The sequence below is a fragment of the Rhinopithecus roxellana genome, chromosome 15 (assembly GCF_007565055.1).
Source record: "Rhinopithecus roxellana isolate Shanxi Qingling chromosome 15, ASM756505v1, whole genome shotgun sequence".
NCBI lineage: Eukaryota > Metazoa > Chordata > Mammalia > Primates > Cercopithecidae > Rhinopithecus > Rhinopithecus roxellana.
Genome location: NC_044563.1, coordinates 10,104,250 through 10,123,024, shown reverse-complemented (window position 1 = coordinate 10,123,024; position 18,775 = coordinate 10,104,250). Strand labels below are relative to the sequence as shown.

The 18,775-nt window shown below is 49.4% G+C and overlaps 1 protein-coding gene, 1 long non-coding RNA gene and 1 pseudogene across 3 annotated transcripts; 1 reads left to right on the top strand and 2 right to left on the bottom strand.

Annotated features, from left to right (window-relative positions):
* Positions 1–250: 250 nt before the first annotated feature.
* Positions 251–17,865, top strand: TUT1 (terminal uridylyl transferase 1, U6 snRNA-specific). The gene is made up of 9 exons (XM_010384896.2): positions 251–477; positions 2,942–3,132; positions 10,039–10,354; positions 10,537–10,637; positions 14,127–14,596; positions 15,583–15,692; positions 15,851–15,961; positions 16,134–16,226; positions 16,658–17,865. The coding sequence occupies exons 1-9, from the start codon at positions 282–284 to the stop codon at positions 17,818–17,820; spliced, it is 2,751 nt and encodes a 916-aa protein (XP_010383198.2). The 5' UTR covers positions 251–281; the 3' UTR covers positions 17,821–17,865.
* Positions 11,240–12,374, bottom strand: LOC115893489 (annotated as a pseudogene). The gene has a single exon (XR_004053493.1). The product of XR_004053493.1 is annotated as an L-lactate dehydrogenase B chain pseudogene (transcript).
* On the bottom strand, positions 17,818–18,714 carry LOC115893490. The gene is made up of 2 exons (XR_004053494.1): positions 18,550–18,714; positions 17,818–18,428 (listed from the first exon to the last, which is right to left on the bottom strand). It is a non-coding gene; the product is annotated as an uncharacterized LOC115893490 (long non-coding RNA).
* Between the last annotated feature and the right edge of the window lie 61 nt (positions 18,715–18,775).

The following is an 18,775-nucleotide window of genomic DNA, read 5'->3' as shown; positions in this document are numbered from 1 at the left end:
GGGTACAGACACAAGGGTGTCTACTGCAGGGTGAAGGAGCTGCAGCTAGACGCTACCCGGCGCCAGCCTTTGTGGCTGCTGTCATAAATATTCACGACGCTTTGGGCCAATCAACGCCTGAACACCTTAAAGCACACCAATCGGCTTACCGCATGCAGATAAGCATCGTAACGCGCGGCTTTTCCTAAAAAGGGCGGGGGACTAGATAGCCGCGAGGAACGGAACCCGGAGTCGAAGAAGCTTGGTTTCCGGAGGAGTGTGTCCGCGCAATTGGACGACTTATGTCACTTCCTATCGGACCGGCGGAAGTAGCTTCCGAGCGCGTTGCGCTTCAGAGAAGTGGGTTCCGGTCGTGGCAGAGGTGCTTGTGTTTTTGTCGGTACAGGAGAGTCGCTATGGCGGCGGTGGATTCGGATGTCGAATCGCTGCCGCGTGGGGGTTTCCGCTGCTGCCTCTGCCACGTTACTACAGCCAACCGTAAGCGGTGGCTAGTGAGGGACCCGGGTGGTTGCGGGCTTTCATCTTTTGATCCTGGCGAAAGTTAGGGTTATAGGTAATCGTTCCTGTCAGGTCGGTTGGTAGGGTCTCTCACCTCCGTTTTTACTCCGCAAGTCTGAGGGGATTTGGAGAGTCGGGAAAGTCCCACCACATTACCCTCCTCCTCAGTATACGAAATCTCCACAACGCGTTTCATTGTTTTATTTCTTCTTTAACCATCATCTATTGGACATATGCTCTGTGTCTGGCATTCTGCCGATCTTTAGGGTGGGGGAAGGGGGTTCAGAGATGAAGGAGTTCACCGTGTAGAGATGGAGAAAGTTTCAATGCTTTATAGATATGTTTGGAGAACTGTGGGACCACAGAGAATCAATAACTAAATCAGAGGACCCCTACAGAGGACTTACTCAAAGGCGGGGACGGATGAAATAGATGGCATGAATGACTAGACCATAAGATACCAGTGAGGAAGAGACAGAAGATGGGTTTGGAAAAATAGACAAGGTTCTTGTGTGACAGACAAGGGGTTCGCTGTAACTTCAAATTCCACTTTTTTTTTTTTTTTTTTTTGAGACAAGGTCTCGCTCTGTCACCCAGGCTGCAGTGCAGTGGTGTGATCTTGGCTCACTGCAGCCTCAACCTCAGCTGCAGAGCGATACCCCCGGCTAGCCTCCCAAGTAGTTGGGTCTACAAGCGTGCACCACCATACTTGGCTATTTTTTTTTTTTGAGACAGAGTCTCGCTCTGTCGCCCAGGCTGGAGTGCAGTGGCGTGATCTCGGCTCACTGCAAGCTCCACCTCCCAGGTTCCCGCCATTCTCCTGCCTCAGCCTCCTGAGTAGCTGGGACTACAGGCGCCCGCCACCATGCCCGGCTATTTTTTTTATTTTTGGTAGAGATGGGGTTTCACCCTGTTAGCCAGGATGGTCTCGGTCTCGTGACCTCGTGATCTGCCCGCCTCGGCCTCTCAACGTGTTGGGATTATAGGCGTGAGCCACCGCGCCCGACCTTGGCTAATTTTTTAATTTTTTGTAGAGATGGGGTTTCACCACGTTGCCTAGGCTGGTCTCCAACTCCTGGCCTCAAGCGATCTTCCCATCTTGGCCTCCCAAAGTGCTGGGATTACAGGTGTGAGCCAATGTGCCCGGCCCTACTTTTGAAGTCTGGAATCACAATCTTCCCTAAACAGGGTCTACTTCCATTCTTCCTTTTCTCTGTGAATGGCACTATCACTGTTCATCCAGTAAGCCAAGCCAGAAACCTAGGAGTCTTCCTTGGCCCCACATTTACTTTGGTGACTCAAGCAGCTAACTCATACTAAAATAATAGCAATGACTAGTTTTTCAGCATTTACCATCTACCAGACTCTCTGCCAAGTGATACATAAGAATAATACCTGTGTGTGAGGTGCTAGATACTGTTATTTCCATTTTATATCTGAGGAAGCTGAAGCATAGTGAGGCTTCATGACTTGACCAAGGTCTCACACAGCTTGTCAGAGCTGGGATTTGAACTTGGGCAATGTGATTTCAGATCCTGCCCTTGACATCACTATGTCATACCATGTCCAGAGATGATCCACGAAGTATTCCAGGATCTGAATTTTTTTAGTTCTTCTGTAGATGACCTGGATAAGTTACCTGTTAATTTATTTCCAGCTCTACCTAGCACAAATAGATGGTTTAAGAAAGACTTTACTATCACACTGTTCTTTAAGTAAAAATAGATGAAATACTTATAGTGTAGCCAGTTCTCCTGGGAACCCATCTCTACTAAAAATACAAAAATTAGCTAGGCATGGTGACACACACCTGTAGTCCCAGCTACTCAGGAGGCTGAGGCAGGAGAATTTGTAGAACCCCCGGCGGCAGAAATTGCAGTGAGTGGAGACTGTGCCACTGAACTCCAGGAGCAGGGGCAACAGTGAGACTGTTTTTAAAAAAATTTTAAAAAAGAATGTACTATTTAGACAAAGTTATAAGAGAGGAAGGTGAAAGGAGCCAAGACTTTGTTTAGTCAAAGGTCACAGTTTCTGTGGCTTGGAAGGATCAGTAAGATTTAGGTATACAGAGAGCAAAGGCAGACACGCTGAAGAGTGCTTTGGATGTTTTTTTTTTTTTTTTTTTGAGACGGAGTCTCGCTCTGTCACCCGGGCTGGAGTGCAGTGGCTGGATCTCAGCTCACTGCAAGCTCCGCCTCCCGGGTTTACGCCATTCTCCTGCCTCAGGCTCCCGAGTAGCTGGGACTACAGGCGCCCGCCACCTCGCCCGGCTAGTTTTTTGTATTTTTTAGTAGAGACGGGGTTTCACAGTGTTAGCCAGGATGGTCTCGATCTCCTGACCTCGTGATCCGCCCGTCTCGGCCTCCCAAAGTGCTGGGATTACAGGCTTGAGCCACCGCGCCCGGCCGCTTTGGATGTTTTTATCTCACACTTGTCTTTGCAGGACCCAGCCTTGATGCCCACTTGGGAGGCAGAAAGCACCGGCACCTGGTGGAACTACGAGCTGCGAGAAAGGCCCAGGGACTTCGAAGTGTGTTTGTCAGTGGCTTTCCCAGGGATGTGGATTCTGCTCAGCTCTCTGAGTATTTCCAAGCATTTGGACCTGTGGCCAGTGTTGTCATGGACAAGGACAAGGTAAAGTGAATGGCTCTTGGGTTAAAGAATGAATCAGGACTGGGTGCGAGGACACCTGTAATCCCAACACTTTGGGAGGCTGAGGCAGGCGGATCCATCCTGAGGTCAGGAGTTGGACAACATGGTGAAACCGCCCCCCCCCGTCTCTACTAAAAATAAAAAATTAGCTGGGTGTGGTGACGCATGTCTGTAGTCCCAGCTACTTGGGTGGCTAAGGCAGGAGAATTGCTTGAACCTGGGATGCAGAGGTTGCAGTGAGCTGAGATCGTGCCACTGCACTCCAGTCTGGATGACAGAGCGAGACTCCATCTTTTTTTCTTTTTTTTTTTTTTTTTGAGACGGAGTCTGGCTCTGTCGCCCAGGCTGGAGTGCAGTAGCCAGATCTCAGCTCACTGCAAGCTCCGCCTCCTGGGTTTACGCCATTCTCCTGCCTCAGCCTCCCGAGTAGCTGGAACTACAGGTGCCTGCCACCTCGCCCGGCTAGTTTTTTGTATTTTTTTTTTTTTTTTTGAGACGGAGTCTCGCTTTGTCACCCAGGCTGGAGTGCTGTGGCCGGATCTCAGCTCACTGCAAGCTCCGCTTCCCGGGTTCACGCCATTCTCCTGCCTCAGCCTCCTGAGTAGCTGGGACTACAGGCGCTGCCACCTCGCCGGGCTAGTTTTTTGTAGTTTTTAGTAGAGGTGGGGTTTCACCGTGTTAGCCAGGATGGTCTCGATCTCCTGACCTCGTGATCCGCCCGTCTCGGCCTCCCAAAGTGCTGGGATTACAGGCTTGAGCCACCGCGCCCGGCCAAGACTCCATCTTAAAAAAAGAAAAAAAACAAAAGAATGAATCAGATGTGCTGTGTACCAAAAAGACAAGAGAGAGAAACCAACAGCTTCTTTGAGCTGGTTCCTAATGTGGCTTGTTCTTGATGGACATCACAGTATTTGGGCTAGGCCAACTTTGGGAGCTTCTCACACCTCCCCCGCCCTTTGAATTTTTATTTTTATTATTTTTTTCAGTGCAGTGGCACAATCTTGGCTCACTGCGACGTCTGCCTCCTGCGTTCCAGCAATTCCCACACCTTAACCTCCCTAGCAGCTGGGATTACAGGTGCGTGCCACCACGCCCAGCTAATTTTTGTATTTTTAGTAGAGATGGGGTTTCACCATGTTGGCCAGGCTGGTCTCGAGCTCCTGACCTTAGGTGATCCGCACGCCTCAACCTCCCAAAGTGCTGGGATCACGGGCATGAGCCACTGCTCCCAGTCGCACCCCTTGGATTTTATCACTTCACCAGAGTTAGTCATTGGAAGATTTTTTTGTGTGTGTCATTTATTGATTCCGTGAATTCTTTGCCAGATATTTATTCACAGCTAACTTTGTGCTAGGCACTATGCTTAGGGCTGCATTCTGGGTAGTGAATGGGATAGCTATGGTCCCTGCTCTTACAGAGCCTATAGTCTAGAGGAGAAAGTAAAGAATTAAACAAGTAGTTATAGTGAAAGTTGGTGCTTAAAGAACAACATACCACTGGATCAACTCTACAGGAACCTGGTTGATAAACCAGTTAGCAGTTTATTAACTTACACTGAGAGGTACTGAGGTTGTTTGGTTAGAACACCCTGTCCTTTGGAGAGTGTTAAACAAGCTCATGCTTTTTGTGTTGCCTCCACGGAGGCTTTGTTAGAATCCCTTTGGTCCCTTGAAAAAAGTTCACTGTTGAGGTGCTGTGTTCCTTGGTCATACTGTGGTTCTGAGGCTGCACTCTTGTTATGTAGGCATGGCTTAGGTGATCCCAAATATCCCTTTGCAGCCCAGGTTATCTTTTAGAATGGGGTGGAGCCTGTGTTTGTTAGGGATTGCATTCAGCAACCAAACTACAAATGGCTTAAACAATAGGAGCTTAGTTTTTCTCATGTAACAAGAAGTTCAGACCTGGACAGTTCAGGGCTTTGCTGTTTTCCCGCTCTGCCATTATTGGCATGTGGCTCTTCATAGTTGGGATACTGCTGCCCCATATTTCAGGTAAGAAGTAGGGGCAGGTTGTATGGCAGAGCATAAAAGTTTAGTGTCGGCCGGGCGCGGTGGCTCACGCCTGTAATCCCAGCACTTTGGGAGGCCGAGGCAGGCGGATCATGAGGTCAGGAGATCGAGACCATTCTGGCTAACACAGTGAAACCCGGTCTCTACTAAAAATACAAAAAAATTAGCCAGGCGCCGTGGCGGGCGCCTGTAGTCCCAGCTACTCGGAAGGCTGAGGCAGGAGAATGGCATGAACCTGGGAAGCGGAGCTTGCAGTGAGCTGAGATAGCACCACTGCACTCCAGCCTGGGCGACAGAGTGAGACTCCATCTCAAAAAAAAAGGTTAGTGTCAGCCGGAAGTGGTGGCTCATGCCTGTAATCCCATCTACTCTGGAGGCTGAGGCAGGAGAATCACTTGAACCTGGGAGGTGGAGGTTGTGGTGAGCTGACATTGCACTCCAACCTGGGCAACAAGAGCGAAACTCCGTCTCAAAAAAATAAAAGGTTATTGTCACCTAAGTCTAAGTCCCATCCTCCTATTTTTTTTTTCCTTTTTTTCTGGGAAAAATGCCTTTTCTTTTTTTTTTTTGAGATGGAGTCTCGCTCTATCGCCCAAGCTGGAATGCAATGGCTGGATCTCAGCTCACTGCAAGCTCCGCCTCCCCGGTTTATGCCATTCTCCTGCCTCGGCCTCCCGAGTAGCTGGGACTACAGGCGCCCGCCACCTCGCCCGGCTAGTTTTTTGTATTTTTTAGTAGAGACGGGGTTTCACTGTATTAGCCAGGATGGTCTCGATCTCCTGACCTCGTGATCCGCCCGTCTCGGCCTCCCAAAGTGCTAGGATTACAGGCTTGAGCCACCGCGCCCGGCCGAAAAATGCCTTTTCTTTTTTGTTTTTTTTTAGAGGGAGTTTTTTGGTGATAGAATTCTGGCCACCGAGATATAAGTAGAAGTTTACTGAGGAGGCCTTTAGGAAAAGTATTTTTCTCAGCCAGGCACAGTGGCTTACGCCTGTAATTCCAGCACTTTAGGAGGCTGAGGTGGGAGGATCACCTAAGGTCAGGAGTTCAAGACCAGCCTGACCAACATGGTGAAACCCTATCTTTACTACAAATACAAAAATTAGCTAGGTGTGGTGGCCCATGCCTGTAATCCCACCAAGCAATTCTCCCGCCTCAGCTGCCTGAGTACCTGGGACCGCAGGCGCGCGCCACCACACCCGGCTAATTTTTGTATTTTTAGTAGAGACCAGGTTTCACCATGTTGGCCAGGCTGGTCTCGAACTTCTGACCTCAGGTGATCTGCCCACCTTGGCCTCCCAAAGTGCTGGGATTACAGGCATGAGCTACCATGCCCAGCTGACACAGTCTTCTGAATCTGCTAATCCTGCCCTCCTTAATGCCTTCTGTGAGGTTTTGGAGAAAAATATGAGCACAGACAAACCCGGTGAAAGGGACACTTTATCTCTAGCTGGGGCTGTGGTTACAAACTTGGTGTTGTACTGCAGTCTGGTAAACTGTGGTTGATTAGAGTCAGAAGACTGGCCTGGGCAGGTCCAAGTAGCTAACTTTGTCCTTGGCTTCACTTCGGTTCTTTGCTGTGTTTGGCATAAGGGTAGAAGTAAGTCTCGGTGTGGTGGTGTGCCCCTATAATCCTAGCTACTGAGGAGGCTGAGGCGGGAGGTTCTCTTGAGCCCAGGAATTCAAGGCTACAGTGAGCTATAATCACATCACTGCACGCTAGTCTTTTTTTTTTTTTTTTTTTGAGACGGAGTCTCGCTGTGTTACCCAGACAGACACCGTTGTTGAAATCAGGGTCTCAATTCCTCTCCCTTCATCTGAATGTCTATCTTGATGCTAGCACTACTCTGTCTTGGTGCTACTTTACTGTAGGAGGTACCTTTTTATAAACAAGATGAGGGTCCAGCTTTACCATTGGAGGATATAAAAGAATATGGACTTTTTCCCTAAAGCAGTCCTGTTTTCCCTCCTTTTTTTTTTTTGAGACGGAGATTCGCTCTTGTTGTCCAGACTGGAGTGCAATGCACAATCTCGGCTCACAGTAACCTCCACCTCACAGGTTCAAGCAATTGCCTCCTGAGTAGCTGGGATTACAGGCATGCGCCGCCATATCCAGCTAATTTTGTATTTTTAGTGGAGATGGGGTTTTGCCATGTTGGTCAGGCTGGTCTTGAATTCCTGACCTCAGGTGATCCACCTGCCTAAGCCTCCCAAAGTGTTGAGATTAGGCATGAGCCACTGTGCCCAGCGTTTTTCCTTACTTGCTGATATTTTACCTTAAAAAAAATATGGCCAGTGAATATCACTGAACTCACCAACTTACAACAGTGTAGTTGTTATATTGCTGTTATTCCTAGATGGTGAGTTATTGAAGATAGGGTTTGTGAGTTTATATTTGAAGGGGTGGCCTGCCCCTCCACACTTGTGGGTGTTTCTCGTTAGGTGGAACGAGAGACTTGAGAAAAGGAATAATACACAGACAAAGTATAGAGAAAGAAAAGCGGGGCCCAGGGGACCGGTGCTGTGCTTACAGAGGACCCACACCGGCACCGGCCTCTGAGTTCCCTTAGTAGTTATTGATAATTATCTTTACCATCAAAAAGATAAGGGAGTGGCTGGACAATAGGATCATTGTAGGGAGGAAATCAGCAGTAAGACATATGAACAAAAATCCTTGTAACATGAATAAGTTTAAAGGAAAATGCTGTGCCTTGAGATACATATGCGAACATCTCCATAAACCTTTAGCAGTATTGCTCCAGCAAGTCCCACCTTATTCCTAAAGGCGGTTTTCTCCTTGCTCAGCAAACAAAGCACACAATGGGTTTTACACCGAGATGTTCCATTGCCTGGGACAGGCAGGATTTTTAACCAGCAAGCTGCCTTCAGGTACTTGTTTAACAAAGACACATCCTGCACAGCCCAAAATCCATTAAACCTTGAGTCACCACAGCACATATTTCTTGCAAGGACAAGGTTGGGGGTAGGGTCACAGATTAACAGCATTTCAAATACAGAACTAAATGGAGTCTCTTATGTCTACTTCCTTCTATATAGACACAGTAACAGGCTGATCTCTCTTTCTTTTCCCCACAATATTTATGCCTAGCACAGTGTTCATTACATGAATTTATTTTTTAAAATTATTTATTTATTTATTTATTTATTTTGAGACGGAGTCCCGCTCTATTGCCAGGCTGGAGTGCAGTAGCATAATCCCGGCTCACTGCAATCTCCGCCTCCTGGCTTCAAGCAGTTCTCCTGCCTCAGCCTCCTGAGTAGCTGAGATTACAGGCATGTGCCACCACGCCTGGCTAATTTTTGTATTTTTAGTAGAGATGGGGTTTCACCATATTGGCCAGGATAGTCTCGATCTCTTGACCTTGAGATACACCCACTTTGGCCTCCCAAAGTGCTGGGATTACAGGGATGAGGCACCACGCCCGGCGATTTTTTAAAATTTTTTAAGTGGACTCATTCCATTACATGGATCCTTAATAAATGTTAAAAAATTCTAATTATATCAGGAAAAGTTATAGGGTGGGTCATAGTGTAATCACCTCATTGGAAAGAGTAGGGGACAGAAATAATACAGATAAAATGAGGTTTTTAGAGGCAGACTGGGGTGAGAGAAAAATGTGTGGCATAGGAGTGAGAGAAATAATTGTTTTTCTACTTTTTTGTGAGATAGGGTCTGTGTCTCTCAGGCTGGTGTGTAGTGGTGCAATTATGGCTCAGTGCAGTCTTAATATCCTGGGCTCAAGTGATGCTCTTAACCATAGCCTCCCAAGTAGCTGGGACTATAGGTGTGTGCTGCCATGCCTGGCTACTTTTCTTTCTTTCTTTTTTTTTTTTTGAGACGGAGTCTCTCTCTCACCCAGGCTGGAGTGCAGTGGCGCGATCTTGGCTCACTGCAAGCTCTGCTTCCTGGGTTCACGCCAGTCTCCTGCCTCAGCCTCCCGAGTAGCTGGGACTATAGGCGCCTGCCACCACGCCCGGCTAATTTTTTTGTATTTTTAGTAGAGATGGGGTTTCACCGTGTTAGCCAGGATGGTCTTGATCTCCTGACCTTGTGATCCGCCCGCCTCGGCCTCCCAAAGTGCTGGGATTATAGGTGTGAGCCACTGTGCCCGGCCCGTTTTTTTTTTTTTTTGACGGTGTGGCTCTCTCACCCAGACTGGGGTGCAGTGGTGCGATCTCGGCTCACTGCAACCTCAGCCCCCGGGCTCAAGCGATCCTCCCATCTCTTCCTCTCCAGTAACTGGGACTGCCTGGCTAATTTTAAATAATTCTTTGTACTGGCCAGGTGCGGTGGCTTACACCTGTAATCCCAGCACTTTGGGAGGCTGAGTTTAGGAGTTAGAGACCAGCCTGGCCAACATGGTGAAACCCCATTTTTACTAAAAATACAAAAATTAGCTGGGCATCTTGGCATGCACCTGTAATCCCAGGTACTCGGGAGGCTGAGGCAGGAGAATCGCTGAGGCAGGAGAACCTGGGAGGCAGAGGTTGCACTAAGCCGAGATCACCCCATTGCACTCCAGTCTGGGTGGACAGCATGAGACTTCATCTCAAAAAAAAAAAAAAAATTATTTATAGAGATGGGATCTCACTATGTTGCCCTGGCTAGTTTCCAACTCCTGGGCTCAAGCAGTTCTCCTGCCTCAGCCTCCCAAAGTGCTGGGATTACAGGCACGAGTCACTGTACCTGACTGAAAATTGCTTTTCTAAATATGTCCCCTGTTACTATGAAAACAGCAAGCAAATATTCTCAATTTATGGGATAGTCCCCATTTCTAATATTCTCATCCACTGTAGATCATGTGCTTAGGTTCTTGGTTCCAAAACCATCATCTCTGCCCCTGTTGTTGTTTACCAGGGAGTGTTTGCCATTGTGGAGATGGGGGACGTGGGTGCTCGAGAGGCTGTCTTGTCACAGTCCCAGCACAGCCTGGGAGGACATCGCCTGCGTGTCCGCCCACGGGAGCAGAGGGAGTTCCAGAGCCCGGCCTCCAAATCCCCCAAAGGAGCGGCCCCCGACAGTCACCAGCTGGCCAAAGCACTAGCTGAGGCCACAGACGTGGGGACACAAATGATAAAGCTTGTGGGGCTGAGGGAGTTGTCCGAGGCTGAGCGGCAGCTTCGGAGCCTGGTAGTGGCCCTGATGCAGGAGGTCTTCACAGAGTTCTTCCCTGGTAAGTTACCTCCCCTACTATATCTGAGCCCTCCCTGGCCTTTGCTCCCCTGTGTCTATATCCCCAGTCCTCCCTCCACTAGAGGTGTTTGGTTGCTTTTCCATCTTTGTGCTTCCTTTTGTTCTTCCTCCCCCTGCTCCTCCCTAACTTCTCTTGACCTTTCTTCTCTGCTTGGCACCCAGGCTGTGTGGTCCACCCTTTTGGCTCTTCCATAAATAGCTTCGATGTCCATGGCTGTGATCTTGACCTCTTCTTGGATCTGGGTGACTTGGAAGAGCCCCAGGTGAGTGAGTGCCCCAGGGAGGCAGCTGGGAAGAGTCCATGAGAATGGCCATGTAACTGTGGGCAAGTCCTTTAGCTCTCCATGCCTTAGTTCCTCATCTACAATGCAGATAATAGGACCTACCTGAAAGGCTTTATTGTAATTGGAGAGATGTGAATATGGATGAGTATTAGATGGGATGAAAATGAACTGACAGGGCCAGGCACGGTGGCTCACACCTGTAATCCCAGCACTTTGGGAGGCTGAGGTGGGCGGATCACCTGAGGTCAGGAGTTCAAGACCTGTCTGGCCAACATATAGTGAAACACCGTCTCTACTAAAAACAAAATACACTGGGCATGGTGGTGTACACCTGTAGTTCCAGCTACTTGGGAGGCTAAGGCAGGAGAATCACCTTGAACACGGGAGGCAGAGGTTGCAGTGAGCCAAGATTGCACCACTGCACTACAACCTGGGTGACAGAAGGAGACTCCTTCTCAAAAAAAAAAAAAAAGAAAGAAAAAATGATTTGACATGGATACCTGCCAGTCGTAACAAAAAAATTTTTCAAAATGGTGTGTACAATATGATCTTATTTTGGAAAAAATAATTTTTTTTTTCCCCACACTACAATAGTTAATTTTATTTGTTCAAGAGCTCATATTGCAAGCATTAAACCAAGCATAGGCTTTGATTCTGTGAGCCCAAATTCACATATTGAAGAAGATCAAAGCAAACTGCGATCCATGTACACGGATGAAACTAAAGGCTCAGAGTTAATAACATTGTAGTTTTTAAATTTCTATAGCCTAGAGCCCAGTAGTCACAGGTCTTTTAGGTCCTTCTGGATGTCCCACAGGGTATCTGCACTTTTCTGGAGCTGAGCAACTTCATCATCCTTTACCTTCGGGTTGATAACGCTGGTTAATCCTCGGGCATTGAGGATACATGGAAGGCTCAGGAAGACTTCATTCTCGATGCCATACATCCTCTTTACCATTGTTGACACGGGATGAATCCTGGATAGATTTTTCAACATGGATTCAATAAGATCAGCCACACTTAATCCAGTAGCCCAGTTGGTATATCCTTTTAGCTTGATGACTTCATAGGCACTTTCAACCACCATCTTATGCACTTCCTTCCAATTTTCACTATCATTGTCAGTTCCCATTTCTGGATTCAACTCCTGGAGAGAAACACCTGCCACATTCACGCCACTCCACAGAGCCACACTTGAGTCGCCATGTTCCCCCAAAATCCATCCATGGCAGCTGCTGGGATGAATGCCAAGTTTTTCAGCCATAAGGTAGCGAAATCTAGCAGAATCCAGATTATATCCACTTCCAATCACGTGGTGTTTGGGTAATCCACTTAGTTTCCAGGTAACATATGTAAGAATGTCCACTGGGTTGGAAACCACAATTATGATGCAATCAGGACTGTACTTGACGATCTGAGGAATAATGAATTTGAAGACATTAACATTTCTCTGCACCAGATTGAGCCGACTCTCCCCTTCTTGCTGACGGACTCCTGCAGTTACCACTACAATCTTAGAATTGGCAGTCACAGAATAATCTGTATCTGCCACAATTTTAGGCGTCTGAAGAAATAAGCTCCCATGCTGCAGATCCATCATTTCTCCTTTAGGAAAAAATATATTAAAGAATATACAATAAGGTCCTTTTAGTTTTGCTTATGTGTATTTTCCTTTCTTTTTTTTTTTTTTGAGACACAGTCTAACTCTGTCACCCAAGCTGGAGTACAGTGCTGTGATCTCTACTCACTGCAACCTCCACTTTCTGGGTTCAAGTGATTCTCGTGCCTCAGTCTCCCAAGTAGCTCGGAATACAGGCACACGCCGCCATGCCTGGCTAATTTTCTGTATTTTTAGTAGAGATGGGGTTTCTCCATGTAGGCCAGGCTGCTCTTGGACTCCTGGCCTAAAGTGATCCACCCACCTTGGCCCTCCCAAAGTGCTGGGATTACAGGAATGAGCTACCATGCCCGGCCACTTACCTGTATTTTCTAACATCTAATGTACAGATTCTGTTTTAGGAATAGAAAAGGATTATTATTATTACTTAGAAATAGGGTCTCACTATGTTGCCCAGGCTGGTCTTGAACTCCTGGGCTCAAGGAATCCCCCTGCCTCATTCTTCCAAATTGCTGGGATTAAAGGTATAAGCCCCCATGCCCAGCCTATTATTATTTTCAAAAAATAGACTTGGCTGGGCACGGTTCACGCCTATGTGATCCCAGCACTTTGGAAGGTCAAGGCAGGTGGATCACCTGAGGTCAGGAGTTTGAGACCAGCCTGGCTAACGTGGTGAAACGCCGTCTCTACTAAAAATAGAAAAATCGCCGGGCGCGGTGGCTCAAGCCTGTAATCCCAGCACTTTGGGAGGCCGAGACAGGCGGATCACGAGGTCAGGAGATCGAGACCATCCTGGCTAACACGGTGAAACCCCGTCTCTACTAAAAATACAAAAAACTAGCTGGGCGAGGTGGCGGGCGCCTGTAGTCCCAGCTACTCGGGAGGCCGAGGCAGGAGAATGGCGTAAAACCCGGGAGGCGGAGCTTGCTGTGAGCTGAGATCCGGCCACTGTACTCCAGCCCGGGCGACAGAGCAAGACTCTGTCTCAAAAAAAAAAAAAAAAAAAAAAAAGAAAAGAAAAATCAGCCGGGTATGGGGGCATTCGCCTGTAATCAGCCGGGTATGGGGGCATTCGCCTGTAATCCCAGCTACTTGGGAGGCTGAGGCAGGAGAGACAGCTTGAACCCGGGAGGCGGAGGTTGCAGTGAACCAAGATTGTGCCACTGCACTCCAGCCTGGATGACAGATTGAGACTCCATCTCAGGAAAAAAAAAAAAAAAAGACTTCATTTTTTAGAGCAGTGTTAGATTCACAGCAAAAGTGAGCAGACAGTAGAGTTCCTGTATGCCTGCTGCCCCCGCAACAGGAGTTTTTAAATGTTTTATCATTCTTTTTATCGTTCTCTACACACACACTTTCTCTATTTATATTTTCTGAATCATCTGAAAGAAGGTTGCATGTATCACATTCCTTTACCCCTCAATATCTCAATGTGTGTTATGCAAGAACAAAGGTATTCTAGTGTATAACCACAGTACTATTGTCAAGTTGAGAAAATGTTACATTGATACAAATGTAAACCTTTAGAGTTTACAGTCCATACTCTAATTTGGTCAGCTGTCCTGACAATGGACTGTTATGGTTTCTCTTTAGTCTTCTTTAGTTTGTAATAGTTCCTCTGTTTTTGTCTTTCATGATAATGACATTTTTTGCAGAGGTAGACCTTTTATTTTATAGAATTAAAAGGTTATCTTTAAAAAAAAGGTTGCTGTGAAGATTAAATGAGTTAATATGTATAAAGCCCTTAGAATATTGCTGAATAAGCTGGAAGTAATATTATCTTGGGGATAGAGATGTTCTCTGCTTAGGGGACAGCAGAAGCATTTCACTCAGCTCATTTCTGTCCACAGCCAGTCCCAAAGGCTCCAGAATCTCCATCGCTGGACTCGGCTCTGGCTTCCCCACTGGACCCTCAAGCCCTGGCCTGCACCCCAGCCTCCCCTCCAGATTCACAACCTCCAGCTTCTCCCCAGGATTCTGAAGCCCTGGACTTTGAAACCCCTTCCTCCTCCCTGGCACCCCAAACTCCGGACTCTGCCTTGGCCTCTGAGACCCTTGCTTCTCCCCAGTCTCTGCCTCCAGCCTCACCACTGCTGGAGGACAGGGGAGAGGGGGACCTGGGGAAGGCCCTGGAACTAGCAGAGGCCCCAAAGAGGGAGAAAGCAGAAGGGGCAGCAATGCTGGAGCTGGTGGGATCCATTCTCCGGGGCTGTGTCCCTGGGGTATATCGAGTCCAAACTGTGCCCTCCGCCCGGCGCCCTGTGGTCAAGTTCTGTCATCGGCCTTCAGGTCTCCACGGTGATGTCTCCCTCAGTAACCGGTATCTTTCTTTTTTTCTTTTTTTTGAGACAACATTTTGCTCTTGTTGCCCAGGCTGGAGTGCAATGGCGCCATCTTGGCTCACTGCAACCTCCACCTCCCGGGTTCAAGTGATTCTCCTGCCTCAGCCTCCCAAGTAGCTGGGATTACAGGCATGCGCCACCATGCCCAGCTAATTTTGTATTTTTAGTAGAGACGGGGTTCCTCCATGTTGGTTAGGCTGGTCTCGAACTCCCAACCTTAGGTGATCCGCCTCCCTCGGCCTCCCAGAGTGCTGGGATTACAGGCATGAGGCACCATACCTTTCTTTGGGGCAGGCCAGCTGAGAATTCTGGGGTGGGCCAGGAGAGAGTCTGGCTTCAGAAACTCCTACACCTGCCAAGTCTCAAGTTTGTCCTTGTTTGGGACTATCCCTCTTTCTGTCCCTTGTCTCCTCCTGCCTGGCTTCCATTTCAGTGTTTGTAAAGTGTGTTCCTTAGAATACTACTTTCAAGGGATGTAGAAAAGAGTTCTGCGGTTGAATAAATTTGGGAAATTCAAAATTAGATGCAAAAAGTTTTCTCCATTTCCTCCCTTCTCCCCTTGTCTTGCCTTCTTTTTCTCCTTTCCTTCCTTCTTCTCTCCCTTCCTGTCTTTGTTTCTTTGCATAGTAAAGGCTCTGGGCAGTCTTTTTTTTTTTTTTTTTTTGAGATGGGATGTTGCTCTGTCACCCAGGCTGGAGTGCAGTGGTGTGACCATGGCTCATAAGCAGTCTTAAGAATAATGTGCTGTGAATGTCCAGGACGGGCGTACAGGATGAAGTGTTTCCCGAACTCCTTTGTCTTTCTGCACACTGTCTCACAAGATCAGTGTTTGAGCAACCTTTGGGGAAACTCTGTTTTGGCCTTATTCCAGCTGGCCCCAGTTATGCAAGTCTGGAATGAAAGCTGGGGGTGGTAGGTTCTGATGTCCCCAAGCCCTAATAACCTTGTCCCTGCTTCATCCCAGGCTGGCCCTGCATAACTCCCGTTTCCTGAGTCTCTGCTCTGAGCTAGATGGTCGAGTCCGGCCCCTCGTGTACACCCTCCGCTGCTGGGCTCAGGGTCGGGGGCTTTCAGGTGAGAATGCATCAGGACAGACTTGCGGCTGAGTCAGGACAAAGGCAGGGATTCAGGGAGAGAAGGGAGGTCAGAATGGGCACCGAGGTTGAGAAAACTGCCAGTGGGGGGATTGGACGCACCTCTGATCTAACTGGAATTACTGCTTATTTACCCAGGGAGTGGCCCCCTTCTCAGTAACTACGCCCTGACCTTGCTGGTGATATATTTTCTTCAGACCAGGGACCCTCCTGTGTTGCCCACTGTATCCCAGCTCACCCAGAAAGCAGGTACTCGGCCTAGCTTCCACCCTCTCTATCTTGTTAGCTTCCTCTCTTCTTCATCACACTTAGATACACCAAAGCAACTCTGGGAATGAGATCTCTGCTGTCACCCCCATTTCTACCCCAACCCTCAATCTCCCTGCTTCCAGACTGACTCTCACCTTTTTTACTTTCACAGGAGAGGGGGAGCAGGTGGAAGTCGATGGCTGGGACTGCAGTTTCCCCAGGGATGCCTCAAGACTGGAGCGCAGCACAAATGTGGAGCCCCTCAGTGAGTTTGGGGAGCCTGGTAGAGGACTAGTAATGATATTCATCAACAGTAGGTAACATATATCACACTGTGTGCCAGGCATGGTTCTCACAGAAAACCTGTGAGACACCTAATATTATTACTGCCATTTTACAGATGAAGAAACCATGTTTGGGAGCAATTAAGTGACTTACCCAAGGTTACACTGGCTAGCAGGGAGCAGCAGCATCTGGGCAGGGAAATCATGTGGGGGCAGGGAGATCATGTGGGGGCAGGGAGAGAGGTCTGACCTCTTGTTTATAGGGATCAGAGAAGCCTAGCTTCCTGGGACTCTGCTGAGCCCCTTGGAAGGGAAAAAAGAAAGTCCTGCTAAGGAAATGGCTCTGGTGCAGGACCTGTGTCAGTTCTGGCCTCTAAATGACCCCCTTTCCCCACTCTTCCTCCTCCTCCAGGTTCCCTGCTAGCCCAGTTCTTCTCCTGTGTATCTTGCTGGGATCTTCGTGGCTCAGTGCTGTCCCTGCGGGAGGGTCAGGCACTGCCTGTGGCAGGGAGCCTGCCCTCTAATCTCTGGGAGGGTCTGCGCCTTGGCCCCATGAATCTCCAGGACCCTTTTGACCTGAGTCACAATGTCGCAGCCAATGTGACCAGCCGGGTGGCTGGGCGCCTACAGAACTGCTGCCGAGCGGCAGCCAATTACTGCCGAAGCCTCCAGTACCAGCGCCGTTCTTCCCGGGGTCGGGACTGGGGGCTGCTCCCTCTTCTGCAGCCCAGCTCCCCCAGCTCCCTACTCGCTGCTACTCCAATCCCTTTACCCCTTGCACCCTTCACCCAGCTCACTGCTGCCCTGGTGCAGGTATTCAGGGAAGCACTGGGGTGCCATATAGAACAGGGAACCAAGAGGCCGCGGTCAGAAGGAGGTGGAACTGGGGAATCCTCTCAGGAAGGGACGAGCAAAAGACTGAAACTAGATGGACAGAAAAAGAGCTGTGAGGAGGGGAGAGAGGAGCAGCAGGAATGTGCAGGGGACGGGGTAGAAGACGGCGGGGAAGACGGGGTAGAAGAGATGGTTATAGAGGTTGGAGAGATGGTGCAGGACTGGGCCATGCAGGGCCCTGGGCAGCCAGGGGAGCTGCCCCTGACGACTGGAAAGCATGGAGCCCCTGGAGAAGAGGGGCAGCCCAGCCATGCGGCCCTGGCAGAGCAGGGGCCCAAGGGACATGAGGCAGCCCAAGAAGGGAACCAGGGTGAGGCAGGGAAGGGGGCATCCCTGCCCTCCTCAGTGAGCTGGCGCTGTGCCTTGTGGCACCGAGTGTGGCAGGGGCGGCGGCGAGCCCGTAGACGCTTGCAGCAGCAAACCAAGGCAGGAGCTGGAGGTGGTGCTGGCACAGGAGCAGGGTGGCTGGCAACTGAGGCTCAGGTCACCCAGGAGCTGAGAGGACTGAGTGGTGGCGAAGAGAGGCCAGAAACTGAGCCCCTGCTGAGCTTTGTGGCGTCTGTCTCCCCGGCTGACCGAATGCTCACTGTGACACCGCTCCAGGATCGCCAAGGCCTGTTCCCTGATCTCCATCATTTCTTACAGGTTTTCCTCCCTCAAGCACTTAGACATCTCAAGTGAAGACATGGCCCCTAAAGGGCAATAAAGCTGCTAGTTTATTAATACAGAGTCTCCCGTTTCCTTTCATTTCCATCTGGTCATAATGCTTCGCCTCCCCCAGAACTTCATGAAGCTGCTCTCGTCTGACCCCGAACATGGGTCTCTCCCTGCTGCCCTCCACCCCAGCAGCCTCTCCTTCCTACAGTTCGCACAGCTTGCGGGGAGTGCGGAGGCAGCACCGCGCGTGGCACCTGGCACCCGCGCAGAGTTCCTGAATGGCAGAGCGGTGGGTGGCTGGAACAGTACTGAGAAGAGCCAGGTTTGCCTCCACATTCTTCCTGCCGCCTCAGATTAATGGGGACAAGGATCGAGATTTGCGTTCAGGGTTCTTCATTCTCTCCTTTAAACGAGGAGAGTTCATCCCGTTCTTAAACTGGGTAAAAGATTTCAAACCTGAACATGAGTCAAAAGCCATGAACAGCAGAAGCGACGATGTCACGTCTTCCAGCGTCAGCCCCTCCAGGGGCCGAGTCCGGAGGAGGTGGGAGGGACAGGGCGCGTTCTCCCTCATGTCCCTGCCCTGCTTTGGGCCGGAGGGCCGGTGCCCTTGCAATAACAGCACCCTGGAGCTGTAAGGGGTTAGATGTGAGCAAACGTCACTTTGGCAGGTGGGTTCAGACCGGGGCCCCTGTTAGACACTCATCTGTTTCTGGAGGAAAAGCAGAGCAGGAACTAAAGGGTATAGCATACACACTGTCACCTCCGCGCAGCAGTCGTTCCTCGCTCCCATGAGTTTCACAGAATCATGTGAGGGGCTTGGCAGAACCTATCATCAAGTCACTTGTCCCTGGGCGGGCCACAGGGGGACGCCCCCAGCAGCCTGGCCGCGCCGGGCCAGCAGTAGCGCCACGTAGTCGAGAACCCGCGGCTTTTCCAGCGGGTTCTCACAGCTTCCCCGCCCTCCACGCTGTCTACC

Bases quoted from the DNA above. Each gene is read 5' to 3' on its own strand.
- TUT1 (XM_010384896.2), top strand. From the start codon at position 282: ATGTCACTTCCTATCGGACCGGCGGAAGTAGCTTCCGAGCGCGTTGCG. The intron at 3,133-10,038 runs GTAAAGTGAATG...GTTGTTTACCAG, and splicing joins TTGTCATGGACAAGGACAAG to GGAGTGTTTGCCATTGTGGA. The intron at 10,638-14,126 runs GTGAGTGAGTGC...TTCTGTCCACAG, and splicing joins GTGACTTGGAAGAGCCCCAG to CCAGTCCCAAAGGCTCCAGA.